Source organism: Nomascus leucogenys, chromosome 20, assembly GCF_006542625.1.
Source record: "Nomascus leucogenys isolate Asia chromosome 20, Asia_NLE_v1, whole genome shotgun sequence".
NCBI lineage: Eukaryota > Metazoa > Chordata > Mammalia > Primates > Hylobatidae > Nomascus > Nomascus leucogenys.
Window position 1 is genome coordinate 58953998 of NC_044400.1, and position 20420 is coordinate 58974417.

General features: G+C 40.8%; 2 protein-coding genes across 6 annotated transcripts in view; one reads left to right on the forward strand and one right to left on the reverse strand.

Annotated features, from left to right (window-relative positions):
- The window catches only part of LOC115830379 (recombining binding protein suppressor of hairless), a 115126-nt gene that overhangs the window by 89210 nt on the left and 5496 nt on the right, over positions 1 to 20420 (reverse strand). The window contains exon 1 of one of the 5 annotated variants that reach the window (XM_030800819.1): positions 3424 to 3561. The exons of 3 other annotated variants lie outside the window; for them this stretch is intronic. The gene's annotated coding sequence lies outside the window, so the exon portion shown is untranslated. Of the gene's footprint in view, positions 1 to 3423; positions 3562 to 20420 lie in introns of those variants that run through there. One more of the 5 variants, XM_030800821.1, reaches the window with a different exon arrangement.
- Positions 11506 to 12480, forward strand: LOC100594897 (60S ribosomal protein L36a-like). The gene has a single exon (XM_012499788.2). It carries the CDS (start codon positions 12064 to 12066, stop codon positions 12415 to 12417), a length of 354 nt encoding a protein of 117 aa, XP_012355242.2. The 5' UTR covers positions 11506 to 12063; the 3' UTR covers positions 12418 to 12480.

The following is a 20420-nucleotide window of genomic DNA, read 5'->3' on the forward strand; positions in this document are numbered from 1 at the left end:
CAGTAAGGTTTTCCTGTTAATGAAAAGCAGCCCCAAATCATTTTCCTTTCTCACAAAGAGCAGACTGTAAAATCGAGCTACAGACACAGATGCCGGCAGTTGTGCCAATCATGTTCAAGATAGCGGCTCCATCTTCCCTTCTCTGTCAGCCATGTGTACAGTAAGGAGTAGATAAGATGGCACCTGCCAAGGGGAAAGTTTACTTGCATAATAAGATTAGGCAGCCAGCCTTCTCTGCTGTAAACGTCATACCTGATCGAACCAATCTGTAAGCCCTATGTAAATCAGACATCCCCTCCTCCAACCTGACTATAAAATCCAGTACATCCGCAGTAGCCAGTCTTTTCCTCTCTGGAAGTCCCCTCTCTCTCACTAGAGAGAAAGCTGTTTTCCTTTCTCTTTCTCTTTCTTTAGCCTATTAAACCTCCACTCCTGAACTCCTCGCACGTGTCCATGTCCTAAATTTTCCGGGCGTGAGACGATGAACCCCCAAGTATTTACTCCAACAATGTGGCCGCTTCACTAATACGTGACTATTTTTGAAATTTCACTAGCATAAATATACATGTAGATTCCCAATTTGTGTTTGTGTGTGTGTGTGTTTTAATTTTCAATGGGAGAAGAAAAACAGACATTTTAAAAAGAGAAAGATTAGTAACAAGTGAAATCTCCAAAAAAGCTTCATTATAGAGCTTAGAAAAGATGTGATTTTGTCATTTTAAGCCCCAGCATCACTGCATTCTCTGAAAATCTTCCCCATACACAATAGAATCCTATCCTTAATTCTAACAAAAACCTACCATTGCCGCAAAGTACAGGATGGGGTAGTCATCTGACTAAGCAGAAATGAAAATACCACGTAAATGACAGAGTCAATGAGAGTTAAAAAGTAGAAGTAGCAGCTTGGGAATCCCTGAGAGTATAACTGAGGCAGAAAGATAAGAAAAGGGGACTTGTGATAAGAAAAGTAAAGTACTAGCTACCAGGCGATTCCTCTCATTGGAACAGACTACTCTCCCCAGGGATGTAGGAACTATATACACTTACAATTTTGGAAGCTCTCAAGTTCACTAAGTCATATTAATATTTACATCATATTCTGTTACCAGGTGTGATCTTTCAAAAGTATACTGAGTTGGTGTGATTAGGAAATCATCCAACATAAACACGAACCTCAGTAGGCACTTTTGGGGACCAATACTAGGAAAGCCATCTGTTTGCTGGAAATAATATTTCTACTTCCCTAGTGACTACAGCTATCTATGACAACTGGGAAATCCCAAGAGAGGATAAGAAATTTTAACTGCCTCAACACTTTAATTACTCATATAAGCTGTCCAAGAACTTAAAGATAAATGTTACACAAAGAGATCTCTAGCCCCCTAATATTTTTTGGCTAATTATTCCACTGGTAATCTACATCTGCTCTGCTATAATTTGGTTATGAATCAGAAGTAACTCACTGGAAAACTTTTATATCTCTTATAAAGTGACTATGAATAATAACCACGATTCACAAAAATGGTTATTTTAATGTGCACAAAAATCCTCATGAAAACATATCCCACACAAAAGAACAGCTGTTACTGTCAAAGTTTAAGCTCTTTTGTAGGAAGAATGAGACTAAATTTAACAAAATTTTTAAAATGTTTAAAAATAAAGCAGCAGCTAACTTTAAGCAGCACATTCAACCTGTATTTTTTTAAAATCTTCAATATGAACATCTTATGATCAGGAAACATGTTAAGCATTGCCTTTAAGAAGAATGTGAATCTATTATGATGAGATTCATACATATAAACAGTTCAGAGATTTGCAATATACATTCTAACACCAGAAATACTGACCATAACCCCACATATACAGTGGGGCTTTGGGGTGGGGTGGGGTGGGGAGCAGGATTCCTCATTTGTTTCCATTGTTGCTATTCCACCCTTCCTTTTTTCTCTTCTGCTTTAAAAGAAATACACATTTCCTAGGATTATTTTGAGAAATTTATCTTCTAGGTATATTTTGATTAAAAAATTACCACATCTCCCTTATTATTTGTAGGTCAGCTCCAGGTGATGTCTTTCAGAGTAAAACTACTTTTAATAATTATAGTTAGCGGCCGGGCGCCGTGGCTCACGCCTGTAATCCCAGCACTTTGGGAGGCTGAGGCGGGCAGATCAGGAGGTCAGGAGATCGAGACCATCCTGGCTAACACGGTGAAACCCTGTCTCTACTAAAAATACAAAAAAATTAGCCAGGCATGATGGCGGGCGCCTGTAGTCCCAGCTACTCGGGAGGCTGATGCAGGAGAATAGCATGAACCCGGGAGGCTGAGCTTGCAGTGAGCCGAAATCACGCCACTGCACTCCAGCCTGGGCGACAGAGCCAGACTCTGACTGAAAAAAATAAAAAATAATAAATAATTATATATAGTTAGCTATATGTCTCAATAACATATTGAAACTATATTCCAGGCTAGGTGTGGTGATTCACACCTGTAATCCCAGCACTTTTGGAAGCTGAGGTTGGCAAGATCACTTGATGCCAGGAGTTCAAGACCAGCCTGGCCAACATGGCAAAATGCCATCTCTACTAAAAAGAAGTACAGGCTGGGCGCAGTGGCTCAGGCCTGTAATCCCAGCAATTTGGGAGGCCAAGGCAGGTGGATCACTTGAGGCCAGGAGTTCAAGACCAGCCTGGCCAACATGGTGAAACCCTGTCCCTACTAAAAATACAAAAATTAGCCGGGCATGGTGGCGGGCACCTGTAATCCCAGCTAGTTGGGAGGCTGAGGCAGGAGAATCACTTGAGCCCGGGAGAGGTTGCAGTGAGCCGAGACTGCACAATTGCACTCCAGTCTGGGCAAGAAGAACAAACCTCCATCACAAAAAAAAAAAGAAGAAGAAGAAAGAAAGAAAGAAAGAAAGAAGGACAAAAAAAAATTAGCCAGGCATGGTGACACACCTGTAATCCCAGGTACTCGGGAGGCTGAGGCACAAGAATCATTTGAACCCGGAAGGTGGAAGTTGCAGTGAGCTGAGATCGTACCACTGCACTCCAGCCTGGGCAACAGTGCAAGATTCTGTCTCAAAAAAACAATAAACAAACAAACAAACAATCCGTATTTTTCTGAAATAAAAGTGGGTACATACACTATGCCTTAAACTATTCATATGTATAAGCTGGAAATATGTAGCTTCAAATAACCCAATATTTATATCTTTAGACAGTAACTAGAGGTAAAGCATCATCTATAAATGCTATTATACACAGTAGTTACTGTGAGCAAAAATATTTGATGGCAGAAACCATGTCTATAACACATCTTACAATTTACCTTCCCACATATCCAAATAATATAGTTAGAGATTCGTTACAATAGTCAAACAAAAATATTCCAAATTCCTTAAAGTCATAAGAAGTAAAGATTACCAGAATAGAAACTCTCAGTTTGTGCCGTCCTAACTCGCCCTGCTGAAAAAACAGTCACCCTTAGGGATTCACAATAACAAACACAGAATTCATTGCAAGTGTGGCTACAATTTATAAGCAGCCTTTCATTGCTCCATAAAGGCTCATCATTGTAGATACTCATCAGTTTTTAAGCCACATCCACAGCTGCTGTCTTAGAAAAACAACACAATTTGACAGCAGAGACTTCAAAATGACATTTATACAACAGTTTTACATAAAACAAAAGTACTCCAGTATAATAGAAAGAATGGATGACACGCAGAATACCGAAAAACATGAGAATCTTGAGTCATTGTTAATAGCAATACCTGTCATTTATATAATGCTAGAACCATTTTCCTAAGCTCCCTAGCATGTCAGAGATATCACTACACTGAAGAAAAGTGAAGCAGAGATACTACCCAAATTAATTAATGGTGAACAGAATGTGTTTCATGACTAGCAATCTGTGTTTTTTGCACAAACTCTTCTTCCAAAATTGTACAGTGAAACAGGGAGACAAAAAAAATTCCACATAAACCTATTCCCTGTTCAACTTTACTCTCCTGCCTCAGATCTATAATCTGCCTGGACTGAGAGGCTTGTCTGGTTAATGAGCACACTCAATCATGTGTTGTCAGATGAGTAAGTTAACCACGCATGGGAGAAAGGAAGGAGGAGGGGAAATGCTAGTAGGATCACCACATACTAAATTACATTATCGCTAGCAGATGTTCATACCATAAAGTGGCAATGGAACTGAAATCTGGAGATACAGGTTTGAATTCCAATTCTCCCACCAACTAGCAGGTAAACTTGGTTAAGTTTCTGTAAAACAAGATAATACTACCTCCCTCACCAAATTATGGCAAGGTCTAATGCAACTAGAGACCTCCTGGCTACTAAACACCACATTCCTTTTTTTTTTTTTTTTGGATAACCCAGGTGTTCAGCATTTGTACTAATGTATATACTCATCTTTTCTGTCTTCCCTCCGTTTGATACAGAGCAGTGGTTCTCAAAATGAGGTTTCTGGACCAGCAGCAATAGAATCATCCGGGAACTTGCTAGAAACGCAAATTCTCTGGAGTTCCACTGCAGACCTTTTGTGTCAGAAACTCTGGAGAGGGGGTCCAACCATCTGTGCTTCAGCAAGCCCTCCAGGTGACTCTGACGCCTGCTGAATTTTGCAAGCCACTGTGAGAACTCTGCTTTGGGCAGCCTAGTTTTGCACTATGTCCCATCCCTTCTTGGCTATTCTAGGATGTTGGACTAGCCAGCTACCCTTTCTTCTCTCGTCTCAATTTTTACCTTTCTACTGAAACATTATTGACAACATGGAAACATGCGGGTATTTCTCCTTTGGAACCCACAATCCCTTCTAGTTCCCTGTTTCTTTGCATCCTTTTACAACAGACCTCTGAAGCGTTCTTTCTGTCTCCAATTTCTCTCCCACTCCATTTAGGTTTTTGTCTCCACTTCAACAAAACTTACCAGTTCCCTCCATGCAGCTAAATGTAGTGGTCAGTTTTGTTTGGTTTTGTTTTCGTTTTGTTTTTCGAGACCGGGTCTCGCTCTGTCACCCAGGCTGGAGTGCGGTGGTGCAATCTTGGCTCACTGCAACCTCCACCTCCAGGTACAAGTGATTCTTGTCTCAGCCTCTCATGTAGCTCGGATTACAGGAGCATAGCACCACGCCCAGCTAATTTTTGTATTTTTAGTAGACACAGCGTTTCACTATGTTGACAGGCTGGTCTTGAACCCCTGACCTCAAGTGATCTGCCTGCCTCAGCCTCCCAAAGTGCTGGGATTACAGGCCTGAGCCACCGCAGCCAGCCAGTGGTCAGTTGTCTTTTACCACGTTATCTGACTTGACTTACCTGATTAGCAGCATTTGACATCTTGGATCACTCCCTTCTTGTTGAGACATTTTCTTTATTTGACTTCTAGGATACTACATTCCTGTTTTTCTTCCTACCTCACTGGCACCTCTTTCTCAGTCGCCTTTGTAGTGTTTTCTCATTTCACCACATTTAAACTTTGGAGTGTCCAGAATGTAGCCCTTGGGTTTTAGCATTACGTTGCCACCAACACAGATCTTGATGATTATGGCTTTAACTACTATTAATATGTTGATGACGCCCAAATTTTTATTCCCAGCCTTGACCTCTTTTTCTAAACTCCAGACTTTATATCCAGCTGTCTCAAAAGACATTTCCTCTTGGGTGTCTAAAAAACATTTCAAACTAGCACATCTAAAATGATTTTTTTCCTTTATGACACTATTTTTTCAAGGCTTTCACATGCCACATTTCTTTCTTTCTTTTTTTTTTTTTTTTTTTTTTTGAGACAGAGTCTCACTCTGTTGCCAGGCTGGAGTGCAGTGGCGCGATCTCAGCTCACTGCAACCTCCGCTTCCTAAGTTCAAGCGATTCTCCTGCCTCAGCCCCCCGAGTAGCTGGGATTACAGGCGCCCGCCACCAAGCCCAGCTAATTTATTATATTTTTAGTAGAGACGGTGTTTCACCATGTAGGCCAAGATGGTCTCAGTCCTCTGACCACATTATCCACCCACCTCGGCCTCCCAAAGTGCTGGGATTACAGGTGTGAGCTACCCCGCCCGGCCCCGATATGCTGCATTTCTTACTATCAGCATCATCTCTACCTTGAATTGTTGCAGGATCCTCTTAACTTTTCTTCAGCTCTGCTCTTGTTCTTAGTAAAGTTGCCTGAGAGATCCTTCTCAAGATCCTGCAGTAGCTACCCATCTCAAAATAAAAACTAAGTTCCTCTTTGTCTAAAACCTTGTACACTTTGGGCCACCGTTTTATCCTTGACTTCAGCTCTTACTGTTCTTCCTCTTACTACTCTGCTCCATCCTGGCAGGTGCTATTCCTTTTGTGTGGAATGCTGTTCTCCCACATACCCACAGGAATCTCTTCCTCCCTCCACATCTTTCTCAGATATCACCTCTGTGAGGCCTTCCTTGACCATTTTGCCTGCTTTATATTCCACCTTTTATACTCTTTCCGTGTTTTATTTTTCTCAGTTGCATGCATCATCTTCTAACATAATGTTAATTACTTTAAAAATTTTGTCTTTACTACTAGCATATAGTACTTGGTAAGTAGTATGTACTCAATAGGTATTTGCTGAATGAATTAATGAAATGTTCTTTTATTTTTTTAGACAGAGTCTTGCTCTGTCACCCAGGCTAGAGCGCAATGGCGTGGTCTCGGCTCACTGCAACCTTTGCATCCCGGGTTCAAGCAATTCTCCTGCCTGAGCCTCCCGAGTAGCTGGTATTACAGGCCACTGCCATCATGCCCGGCTATTTTTTTTATTTTTGTAGACACAGAGTTTCACCATGTTGGCCAGGCTGGCCTTCAACTCCTGACCTCAGGTGATCCACCCACCTTGGCCTCCCAAAGTACTGGGATTACAGGCATGAGCCACTGCCTAACCAGAAGCATTCTAATGTAACTTTTTGAATGCTCTTTTTCTCACTGATTTGGAGTGTTACTTTTACACACTGTTATGTTACAAAGTTTTTTTTTGTTCCCTTGTTTTTTGAGACAGAGCCTAACTTTGTCACCCAGGCTGGAGTGCAGTGGCACAATTTCAGCTCACTGCAACGTCTGCCTCCCAGGTTCAAGTGATTCTCCTGCCTCAGCCTCCCGAGTAACTGGGATTACAGGCGGCCCCTACCACACCTAGCTAATTTTTCTGTTTTTAGTAGAGATGTGGTTTCACCATGTCGGCCAGGCTAGTCTCGAATTCCTGACCTCAACTGATCAGCTCGCCTTGGCCTCCCAAAGTGCTGGGATTACAGCCATGAGCTCTGGCCTGTTACAATGAAATTGAAATCTGGAGATATGGGTTTGAATTCCAATTCTCCTACCAACTAGCAGGTAAACTTGGTTAAGTTTCTGTAAAACAAGATAATACTACCTCCTTCACCAAACTATGGCAAGGTCTGAACGCAACTAGAGACCTCCTGGGTACTAAACACCACATTTAAGTAACAGATTATATTTGAAACACACAATATAATTATATTTGAAACACACAATATGAAAATATAATATAAGGCTGGCACAGTGGCTCACATCTGTAATCCCAGCATTTTGGGAGGCCAAGGTGGGCAGATGGCTTGAGACCAGGAGGTCCAGACCAGCCTGGGCAATATGGCAAAACCCTGTCTCTAAAAAAAAAAATACAAAAAATTAGCCAGGCATAGTGGCGCACAGCTGTAGTTCCAACTAGTCAGGAGGTTGAGACTGCAGTGAGCTGAGATCGAGATAGAGTGAGATCCTGTCTCCAAACACACACACAAACACACACACACACACACACACACACACACACAACTTTGCCAGGCCTCACGCCTGTAATCCCAGCACTTTGGGAGGCCCAGGCAGGTGGATCACGAGGTCAGGAGTTCAAGACCAGCCTGGCCAAGATGGTGAAACCCCATCTCTACTAAAAATACAAAAATTAGCTGGGCATGGTGGCGGGCACCTGTAATCCCAGCTACTCGGGAGGCTGAGGCAGAGAACTGTTTAAACCTGGGAGGCAGAGGTTGCAGGGAGCCAAGATTGTGCCACTGCACTCCAGCTTGGGAGGCAGAGTGACATTCCATCTCAAAAAAAAAAAGTTAGAGCCTACATTATGTAACACACACCAAAACAAACAAAAAAGCCAAACTTCCAGAAGAGTTAAAGAGATATATCGATTTTTAAACTATAAAAGAGCACATAGAAGAAAAATACATACAAGAGGCTGGGCACGGTGGCTCACGCCCGTAATCCCAGCACTTTGGGAAGCCAAGGCGGACAGATCACGAGGTCAAGAGATTGAGACCATCCTGGCCAACATGGTGAAGGCCTGTCTCTACTAAAAATACAAAAATTAGCTGGGCATGGTGGCGCGCACCTGTAGTCCCAGCTACTCGGGAGGCTGAGGCAGGAGAATTGCTTGAATCCAGGAGGTGGAGGTTGCAGTGAGCCGAGATCACGCCACTGCACTCCAGCCTGCCAATAGGGCAAGACTCCATCTCAAAAAAAAAAAAGAAAAAAAAGACGAAAAATACTTATAAGAATGTTTCCATAATGTTAGGGTAAGGAAGAAAAGAAAAAAAAAAAAAAACATAAAGCCAAAGGAAAAACTACAAATCTGACTACCTAAAAATTTTAACTCTTGTATGACAAAAAATAAAAATGAATGACAAATGAAAAACTAGGGAAAAAACCATAGAATTGACAAAAGTAATATGTAGAAAATAAAAGTGCTTATATACAAAATGAGAAAAGACATAAATGAATAGATAGCCTGGGCAATGTGGTGAGTTGCTGTCTCTATCAAAAACTTAAAAATTAGCCAAGTGTGGTGGCACGTGCTTGTGGTCTCAGCTACTGGGGAGGGTGAAGCAGGAGGATTGCCTGAGCCCATGAAGTTGAAGCTGCAGTGAGCTATGACTGTAACACTGCACTCCAGCCTGGGTGACAGAGTGAGACCCTGTCCTTCAAAAAAAAAAGGATAAAGAATTATAAGTATATATTTCACAAGGAAAATACAAATGGCCAATAACCTCATGGAAAAAACAGTGATTCCACTTAAAGGTATCAAGATATTGGTTACCTTCTCACATGCACAGATATGTTTGTGGCAGCAATGTAAAAAAATAAAAAGTTGGAAACAACCTCAAAGTAACCAGTAAGCATGGGGAGCCACACCCATGGATAGCCAGAGCTACAAGAGATACTGTTTAACCACCCAAGCAAGAAGAAGAACAATATGCTGCTGAATTGGTATAATTCAATTTATGTGGAGGAAAGGAGGACCAACAGAAGGACAGACGGAAGAACAAGATTAAAAAAGATTATGTACGCATTTACATGCATTCAATAGCCATCTAAAAAATGCTAAGCATCAAACACTAAACAGGCTGGGTGCGGTGGCTCACATCTGTAATCCCAGCACTTTGGGAGGCCGAGGCGGGAGGATGACCTGAAGTCAGGAGGTTCAAGACCACCCTGGCCAACAGGGTGAAACCCCGTCTTTATTAAAAAAAAAAAAAAAAATTAGCTGGGCATGGTGGCTGGCGCCTGTAATCCCAGCTACCCAGGAGGCTGAGGCGGGAGAATCGCTTGAACCCAGGAGACGGAGGATGCAGTGAGCAGAGATCGCGCGTGGGCGACAGAGCGAGACTCAGTCTCAAAAAACAAACAAACAAAAAACGCTAAACAAAGACCATCTGGGGCAGAAGCAAGGAAGCACTATACTACCATTTAGGCTTTTTTACAATATATTTATAATTTAGGGAGGTGGTAAAAGTTATTTTTAACTTTGAAAGGATAAATATACCTTAAAATGTTAATGTGTTTTGGTAGAATTATATTTTTTTCCTTTTTATATTTTGTTATTTTTGTTATCAGGAGAAAAAAACTACATATATAGTGTTTTAAAGAGAAAAACCTACCCATATCCTTCAATGTACGTGAAAACATCAAAAGCTTACTTAAATTTCTAAAGAATTTTTTTTTTTTTTTTTTTTTTTTTTTTGTAAAGAAACAAGGTCTTGCTCTACCACCCACGCTAGAGTGCAGTGGTTTAATCATAGCTCACTGCAATCTCAATCTCCTGGGCTTAAGTGATCCTCCAGCCTCAGCCTCCCAAGTAGGTAGGAATACAGACACACGCAACACTTGTTTTGTTTTGTCTTGTTTTGTTTTAAGAGATGGGGTCTTCCTATGTTGCCCAGACTGGTCTCCAACTCCTAACCTCCAGCTATCCTTCCTCAGCCTCCAAATCTGCCATCCAGCAATCCTTCCACTTCAGCCTCCGGGATGGCTGGGATTACAAGCCACAGTGTCTAGATCTCTAAATAATCTTTCGTAGAAATAGTAACCATAACTCTTCCTTTCTCAATGCAAGAAACAGACATGAGCATATCAAGAAAAGAAGTAGAGTTTGGAAGGAAATTTACCCCACTGTAAACATGCATGCATATCTCTGGGAGCTGGGATCTAGCGAACTGCCTTATTCACTCTGCATCGATTTAGCCTACGATTAATACGTATTTGATGATATTTAGACAGGATTTTAGGGTAACATTGGCATGAGCATAGCTTTCCAATCTCTCCCATATAAAACAGCTGTAACTAAGATAGCAAAATCAAAATCCGTGGGCACGATTTACAACAAAATTAGGTGACCAGGTCCCCCTACAAACCCCCAAATACTCACATGCAGAACAAACACCAAAACTACAGACTAAAGAAGCAAGCATTGCCGGGCGTGGTGGCTCACGCCTGTAATTCCAGCACTTTGGGAGGCCGAGGCGGGCGGATCACAAGGTCAGGAGTTCGAGACCATCCTGGCTAACACGGTGAAACCCCATCTCTACTAAAAATACAAAAAAAATTAGCCGGGCGTAGGTGGTGCATGCCTGTAGTCCCAGCTACTTGGGAGGCTGAAGCAGGAGAATGGCGTAAAACCCAGGAGGTGCAGGTTGCAGTGAGCCGAGATCGCGCCACTGCACTGCAGCCTGGGAGACAGAGCCAGACTCCGTCTCAAAAAAAGAAGTAAGCATATGTGGGCTGGGGAAGTTGACATGGCTGTGACAATAGTCTAACTATGAGATGAAGCAGCCAGGAGAGTAAGGCAATGACAGTGAGCAAAAAGAAGAGAACACAGAATATCTGATAAGAAATAATGGATGCAGGCCGGGCACGGTGGCTCACGCCTGTAATCCCAGCACTTTGGGAGGTTGAGGCAGGTGGATCACGAGGTCAGGAGATCGAGACCATCCTGGCCAACATGGTGAAATCCTGTCTCTACTAAAATACAAAAAATTAGCCGGGCGTGGTGGTGCACGCCTGTAGTCCCAGCTACTCAGGAGGCTGAGGCAGGAGAATCACTTGAACCTGGGAGGCAGAGGTTCCAGTGAGCCGAGATCACGCCACTGCACTCCAGCCTGGGTGACAGAGCAAGACTTCGTCTCAAAAACAATAATAATAAGAAGAAGAAAGTAAGAAAAACTGATAGTGGGAGGAAATAAGGAAGTTACTGAAGTTAATGTTTACCTGTGGCAGCCAGATGGACAACAGCACTATAACAGATATCAAGTCTATTTTATAGAATGGTATCACAGATACAGGTGGTAAAAAGAACAAGTGGTTTTGGAAAAGCCAAGTTTAATGAGCCTGCAGAACAAACAGTAGGAATTTTTAAAATGTAGATCTAAACATCCGCACTAATGACACAGACATAAAGTCAAAGAATACAGCAAGAGGAAGACAAAAACTGCAAATCACAATACTTAAGACTGGGAGAGAAATAGCAAAGAGAAGATGGAATAATCAAGAAGCGGAGATAGTAGCTTGTTAGTCAAGAATAAAGACATAACATAACAAAACAAAACACAGGATGCAGAAAAATGAAATAGGCTGATGACTGAAATGAGGTTTGGGGATCTGGTAAAAGGAGGTTATTTACTGATGGCCTGGGGTGAAAATCAGATTTTAATATGTAAGCATAAGGGAAAATAAAAACAAGACCAAGCTGAGAGCTGAAAAAAAGACATGGCAGTAGCTTGAGTGAGAGTTAAGAAAGGAAATGGCTTTCCGTGCCGACAGCGCTCACGCAAGCATGGTTAACGTCCCTAAAACCCGCCGGACTTTCTGTAAGAAGTGTGGCAAGCACCAACCCCATAAAGTGACACGGTACAAGAAGGGCAAGGATTCTCTGTATGCCCAGGGAAAGCAGCGTTATGACAGGAAGCAGAGTGGCTATGGTGGGCAAACTAAGCCAATTTTCCGGAAAAAGGCTAAAACTACAAAGAAGATTGTGCTAAGGCCTGGGTGCGTTGAGCCCAACTGCACATCTAAGAGAATGCTGGCTGTTAAAAGATGCAAGCATTTTGAACTGGGAGGAGATAAGAAGAGAAAGGGCCAAGTGATCCAGTTCTAAGTGTCATCTTTTATTATGAAGACAATAAAATCTTGAGTTTATGTTCAAAAAAAAAAAAAAAAAGGAAATGGACGTTAAGCAATTCTTATAGACCAGACCTAGTCTTGCAGCCCCTTTGCATACACACATTTGATCCTCAGAAGAACTCTGATGTATGCTCTCCTTTGTACAAAAGGGGAAACTTAAGTTGCAATACAATTAAGTAACTTGCCCAAGGCCACACAGGATATATACAGAATTTAAAAACCTAAAAATTGGTCTGTGGGCAAAAAAAGAATATTAGAAGAAAAAAAAAAAGAAAATACAAAGCAGAAAAGTTAGGCCAGGCATGGTGCCTCACTCCTGTAATCCCAGCACCTTGGGAGGCCAAGGCGGGCAGACCAACTTGAGGTCAGGAGTTCGAAACCAACCTGGCCAACAAGGTGAAACTCCATCTCTACTAAAAATACAAAAATTAGCTGGGCATTTTGGTGGGCGCCTATAATCCCAGCTACTCGGGAGGCTGAAGCAGAAGAACTGCTTGAACCTGGAGGCAGAGGGTGCAGTGAGCCAGGATAGCATCATTGCGCTCCAGCCTGGGCGACGCAGCGAGACTCCATCAAAAAAAAAAAAAAAAAAAAAGGCAGAAAAGTTGGATTAACTGATAAAACAACATCCCAGGGATGCCTTGACAAAATTACTTTAAAAATTATGTCCGAGCCACGTACAGTGGCTCACAACTATAATTCCAGCACTTCGGGAGGCCAAGGCAGAAGGATCGCTTGAGCCCAGGTGTTTGAGACCCTGTCTCTACAATAAAAATAAAAATTAGGCAGGCATGGTGGTGCAAGCCTGTAGTCCCAGCTACTTGGCAGGCTGAGGCAGGAGGATCACTTGAGCCTGGGAGGTTGAGGCTGCAGTGAGCCGTGATTTTGCCAATGTATTCCAGTCTGGGTGACAGAGTAAGATCCTATCCCAAGAAATAAATAAAATTAAGCCAGGCACAACGATGCACGCCTGTAATCTCAGGTACTCAGGAGGATGAGGCAGGAAGAACGCTTGAGCCCAAAATTTCAAAGTCTGCCTGGGTAACAGAGTGAGACACCCATTTCAAAAAAAAAAAATTTTTAATTTAAAAAACTTTTTAAAAATGAAATACAAAATTTTTACCTAAAGATACATTATGCTACTTCAGAGAAACTTTGAGCCCAAAGACTAGTCTAATCAAGCGTAACTTTAAAAATAAGTTTTTTCCTGGATATTCATTTAAAGTAATCTAATAGATGGAGATACCACTTCCCTCACATTGTAGTTGAGGACTGAGTAGATATTCAACAAAGTGTTAGCTCCCTGGCCCCTTTATATTATGTTGCAAAACTATTGAAATTTTTAAAATAAAATAGAATGTCAGCGTTTCCATTTCTTTAAATTAAGAAATATATCGTTGTTCCTTGGTATCTACAGGCGATTGCTTGCAGGATCCTCCCATACATCAAAATCCACACATACTCAAGACCAGCAGTCAGCTCTCCATATACACTATTCTTGCATCCCATGAATACTGTATTTTCCATCCAAGTTTGGAGAAAAAAATCCACATATAAGTGGACCCACTCAGTTCAAATCTGTGTTGTTCAAGGGTCAAAGGTACTCACAATTGTTAACAGTGATTATTTCCCGGTATAAGACTACAGTGGCTCACTTTACATAATATACTTAAGTAACTTTTGAGGCCAGGCATGGTGGCTCACGCTGGTAATCTAGTGCTTTGAGAGGCCAAAATGGGAGGATCACCAGAGACCAGCAGTTTGAAACCAGCCTGGGCATCACAGCGAGAGACTCCGTCTCTACAAAAAATACAAAAATTAGCCAAGAGTTGTGGCGAGTGTCTGTAGCCCTAGCTACCTGGGAGACTGACATGAAAGGATTGAGCCCAGGAGTTTCAGGCTTCAGTGGGATATGATGGCACCACTGCACTCCAGTCTGGGTAGCAAAGCGAGACCCTGTCTCAAGAAGTAAATAAATTAACTTTTGAATTTCTTATAACAAACATTACTTTTCCAACAAGAAAAATAATCAAGATGATTATTTTATACAGATGTGAAATCAATTAATTCCTAAGAAAAATTTCCATACCAAGATGGTCATTTCCCTGAAATAACTATGAAAACAAGCTAAAATTAAATAAATGTCTTTTAAATTACATTAGAATTTAAACAAAAATGTATATGGTAGCTTAGGTGGACAGTTGATTTATTTGTATTTAATTATTTAAGCAACTGACAATTTCCAGGAGTTAGGGTACCTAAGAAACTGTAAGTTTAAGTAAATGACATGTCAGTAAATCCTGTGTGCAAAGTGTACATATCACATTGAATACATGGGAGGAAGGCCAGGACAAAGAATGGCTTACTTACCAATAATTATGAAATAACCTCTGAAAGGTCTTTTTTTTTTTTAACATTACAATAGTGACATGGCAACTCCCATTAATTCAGTAATATCCATTTAATCAAATAATGACACTCATTATTATAAGCTGTAAGTAAATTACCATATACTATCACTACTATCTTTGGAATGCTGAAATTAATTCACGTCCTTGACATGTGGATAAGCATGGATGACAGATACAACAGGCTTAATGAATCCCACAGTCAAGAGAATAATATTGCCTTGGCATATACACTAGAAAAAATTCACTACACACATCATCATGTTCATAAACCAGATCATCTTTCAATATAAAATTTCAAGTTGTCGCCTCTCTTCCCTGTATGACAGCCTTCTTTCTTTTCACTCTCCTCTGTCCTTCCATCTTCCCTTCCAGAGGCTGTGGAAACAGCCAGCTGCAATTTATTGCAGGTGGCATAACCAAGAAGCTAGAGAGAAAAGAGGTAGAGACTGGAGTAAGCCAGTGGTAACTGCGTCCAGCCAGTTTTCGAGTAGGAGCAACTGAAGCAGAGTGGATAAAAAGGTGTGCAGGAACTATGTTCCTGAAGAGGCCACCTGGTCAGTTAGAAATACAAGATAAAGTTCATAAGCAGCACCAAAACAGGAACACAGCAAACGAGGAAAGAGCAGGCAGGCTCCAAGCTGACCATTTAATGAAGCAACACCAGCCGCCACACTCTACCCATCAAGGCTTGGGAGCTGAGGGATTTGCAGTCTTACTCTAAGTCTGCACATATGAGAAAAAGGGCTATTTTTTAAAAATGCATGTAACATTTAAAGGCGGCTGAGTGAGATAAATAGAAAGGATGGAGAAAAAAAAAAAAAAAACATTGGGTACAGTGGTTCACACTTGTAATACCAGCACTTTGGAAGGCTGAGGCCGGCAGATCCCTTGAGCCCAGAAGTTTAAGATCAGCCTGGGCAACACGGCAAAACCCTATCTCTACAAAACCCAGCTAGGCATGGTGGTGTGCACCTAGTCCCAACTACTCAGGAAGCTCAAGTGGGAAGATTACGAGCCCGGGAGATTGAGGCTGCAGTGAGCCATGATAGCACCACTGCATTCTAGCCTAGGTGACAGCAAACCCTGTTTCAAAAAAAAAGACTAACATAGGCCTTCCCCTCCCCCATAAAACAAACCAGGAACTAGCTCAGTCACTGAATGTGTCTCAGCCATTATCTAACCTGTCTGTGTAAATGAGTGGGTACTTTTAGAATATATGATTAGTAAGGTCTTCTCCGGCTCTAAAATTTCCTGAATCTAATGGATTTAACAATACATATCACACATGACACACAGGATGTAGTTACCTATGTTATGTAACTTACCATTCGATGGTATGTTACTCAACAGGGAGAGTACAATATAAATAAGAGCACAGAGAATCATAGCCCAGCATCAGTACACACCACACTTCATCATCGTTTATCAAATCCTCTGAGAAACAAATCCTCACAATATCTTCCTTTAAAGCAATTTACACAGTCATAACAACAAAAAACAATGCCTAAAATCAAACCATCATGCTTCACTTTAAGCTCATTGAGAGATGGGGAAATGTGCTTTGTTCACTTGTGAATTTCATTGTGCTTCCATTCTGCTTCTTCTACAGGACATATTCTAAAGGCATTACACTTTTCTAATTTTCAACAGTCTAAATGAGTTTTCTATATGATATGTGTTTCATATTCCACTTCAAAAAATATAGGTACAGAAGAGGCAAAAAAGTGAATATAATCCAGGGGGTCAGTTTCTACGTGGGTTTCTAGGTAGAAAAACCTATCTACGCTGAATGTCAGCTTTATCACTTAGACTAAGAGCCACCTAGTGGCAAGTGTTATTTATTACCAAATCTGCTCAAGCCATATTCATCCAGCAAATAACATTCTGGCAGATGGTAGGTGCTCCACAATTGTGCAAGGTAAGTAAAATAATTGCTCCTTTTCCTATGAAGCTCACTGACAGATTAGACAATCAATTACAGATAAATTTATATAATTGCAGAACCATGTTATTAAGTGTAACAGAAGTATGCAAAAATAAGCATCCAGCATTTATTAAAGACCTACAATAAGCACAATACTTTGTTAAGAGGGTTCTCTTAAATCTGTTCACCTTACTCAGAACGTTTCCTTTTCGGATTATTTTATCACCCAGGTTTTAATTTCAGGTTTTTTCCTACCCTCCCTTCTGAAGGGGGTGTACCCCACTCCCATCTTATCCTTTAAATTCTACACTTCAGAAAAGGGGTAAGGAGAACCTATTTATTGAGCACCTACTATTACCAGAACTAAGCTAGGCATTTTCTATCTCTTATCTTATTAATCCTCACATCAATACCATGAAGTATTATTTTCTTCCATTTTTTAGACAAAGGAAAAGACCTAGCTTAAGTGAAATGCTCATAGCCACAAACTTATTTTAGTGACTTACAGTACAATTATTCCAAAGTTCCCTATATCACCCTGCTTCAAAAAGAGCTTCTTGGCCTATTCATTCCTAGGCCCACCACCAAAATCAGATTTTGATTATATTTCTCTTATGCTGTCCACCAATTCCAATCTATTTTACAATGTTTACATCCAGCCTTACCTCATCTTAAAACCTTCAATGCCGCCAGGAATGGTGGCTCACGCCTGTAATCCTAGCACTTTGGGAGTCTGAGGCAGGTGGATCACCTGAGGTCAGGAGTTTGAGACCAGCCTGACCAACATGGAGAAACCCCATCTCTACTGAAAATACAAAATTAGGCGAACGTGGTGGCGCATGCCTGTAACCCCAACTACTCGGAAGGCTGAAGCAGGAGAATCACTTGAACCCAAGAGGCAGATGTTGCGGTGAGCCAAAATCGCGCCATTGCACTCCAGCCTAGGCAACAGAGCAAAACTCCATCAAAACAAACAAACAAACAACAAAAAAAAAACCTCAATACCTTACCCTTGTCCTCTGCATCCCTGATTAATATTCAAATCTTAGGCCATCCATAATCTCACCACATTGGGAGACCAAGGCAGAAGGATCACTTGAGCCCGGGAGTTCCGGACCAGCCTGGAAAACATAGCAAGGCTGTCTCTACAAAAAAAATGTTTTAAATTAGCTGGGGTTGCTGGTGCACACCTGGGTTTGGTGGCACACACCTATAGTCCTAGCAACTGGGGAGGGTGAGGCAAGAGGATCCCTTGAGCCCAGGAGGTTGAGGCTGCAGTGAAGTACGACTGTGCCACTGTATTCCAGGGTGAGCAACAGAGCGATGAGACTGTCTCTAAAACACACCAACCAGCCAAAAAACCAAATAATCAGATTAGCACTCAAGGTCTTCCAAGAGGCTCCCAATCACTTTTCCAGCTTAATTTCCCATCACTCCCTATCAACTCTCACCTTTTCTATGAACTCCCCTCCAACTAAAGATAATCATTTACATCTGTGTTCCCACCAACACTAAATATCTGTTACAGCACTTATCATAATCTCCCTTACACAATAATTACCTGTGTACACTCTACCAAGTCATGAACTTCACCAAACCATTTCTTAGCCATCTTTATAGGACCAGCACAAAGAGTGTCTTATACCTAATATGTGTTCAACTGCTTATTTAATAAATATAGTTATTAAAACAATATGAAAAGGAGAAACACTAAAGCATGGTTATACTATTAATATTTTCCTTAACACCCTTCCTACACGTCTTAGGACCCCAATGTTTCTGCTTACTCCAAATGGTGTATGGATTAGGAGCTTTGTACAGAACTAGGTAATTTTTTGCATGAAAAGTTTTATCACTCAAATTAAAAAAAAAAAAGATGTGAAAAAATATGCTGGCAAAATCTGGCACAATCTTAGCAGATCTGCAGTTTTCCAAAAGGGAACATATACCTTTGTTCTATTTATGCAAAACAGCCTAAAGCTAGTTTGTACTGGAGGAAATTAAACTATGTCCATAATAAACTGTTCACATTATTTAAAAAAATCTACATTACATTTATATTTCATAAAGCAATACTGTACTTCTATAACACAATCTTTATCATACTTATAAAAAAGTTTTATAGAGTGAAAAACTTTTCTTTTTTTGAGACAGGGTCTTTCTGTCACCCAGGCTGGAGTGCGGTGGCATGATCACCATTCGTTGCAGCCTCAAACTCCTGGGCTCAGGCGATCCTCCCGCCTCAGCCTCCCAAAGCACTGGGATTACAGGCCTGAGCTACTGCGCCCAACATTAAATATTTTTTCTCTTGTTATGTAAACTTTTTATGAGAAACTATTCTTACTCACTTACAACTCTGATTATCATCTCATTAACAATGCACAGATAATCATTGGCTCTTAGGCTAAGACTACTGAACACAAAAAAAAAAAAAAAAAAAAAAACCTCCAGGGTCAACTTGATTTTCTAGTGTATTCTGCTTCACATCAAATAGATGCAGCTTTCATTGCAAGGCTTTTGCCAACTCAGAATGCCTAAAAAAAATGTGTTTTCTAAATTTTATTTTTTGTAAACTTAAGATAGTATAAACATTCCCAAGATTGCCATAAACTTCACCAATATGACTGAAAAGCTCTCAAACTTACCATTATGCATTGTCTCAGCACAACAAAATTACATAAATATCTATACAGATAGGTAATTACTACCACTTACAGTGCCTGTGACACCTTCCCAAACCTCTTACAGTAAATATGACATGTTCAGGAAATACATTACCCTTTTTAGACCGTTAGGATATCATTTAATTCCCTTAAGCAGCAGGTCTAATGAGCCATAAGCAACACCATGATGTTGTGCCAGGCCTAAGAGGCATACAGAACTGTGGGCAGTATAAGTGTCTGAGAGATAGTAGCAGCTAGACATTCAACATTCCTACATTGTTACAGCTGCCCAAGCAGAGAAGAGAGCAGTAAGAAGTAGACCCCAAAAAGCTGGGGGTGACTCAATGACAACATTCGTGGTCAAGCAGTAATTTAACAAATATGTCTGCTTGAAATGCCAAAGCACGTATTTCAAGGGTTGCGGTCCTCTGCACCAAATACATTGCTGTCTTCCTAAAACATGACCCACAAAACCACAGCTTGCAGTATAAAAAGTCCATCTTGAGCCCTGCTCAAGATGAAAGGTTACCAGAGGAAACTGATTCTTATAGTAATTAAAATATTTGTATAGAATGCTTTACTGTTTATAAGTCACTTACACATACACTGTTTCATTTGACCTTATTTCACAAAATTTACCTTACTTGACAGTCACAATGTGCCTGACAGATAAAATATAATTATCATCCCCTATTTTATAGAGGTAGAACCTGACGCTTAAAGAAATTATCTGTAAGTAATATGTCCATGAGACCTGAGTCTCCATGTAGATTATCAACTTATTATTTGGTTCTATGGCATGGATTCCCCAAAAAGCAGTCTACAGTGTTCTACAGTTTAATCTAACATACATCCCTAGCCATCTAGTACTGAAAACAGTTAAAAATAATGGAATCTTTTGATAAACACTGACAGCCAATCATATAAAACACAAAAGTGAAATTTAAACTTGTCAGTTTTGTACAAATATATTGTAGTG

Excerpts from the sequence above, each read along its gene's own strand:
- LOC100594897 (XM_012499788.2), top strand. The coding sequence starts at position 12,064 with ATGGCTTTCCGTGCCGACAGCGCTCACGCAAGCATGGTTAACGTCCCT.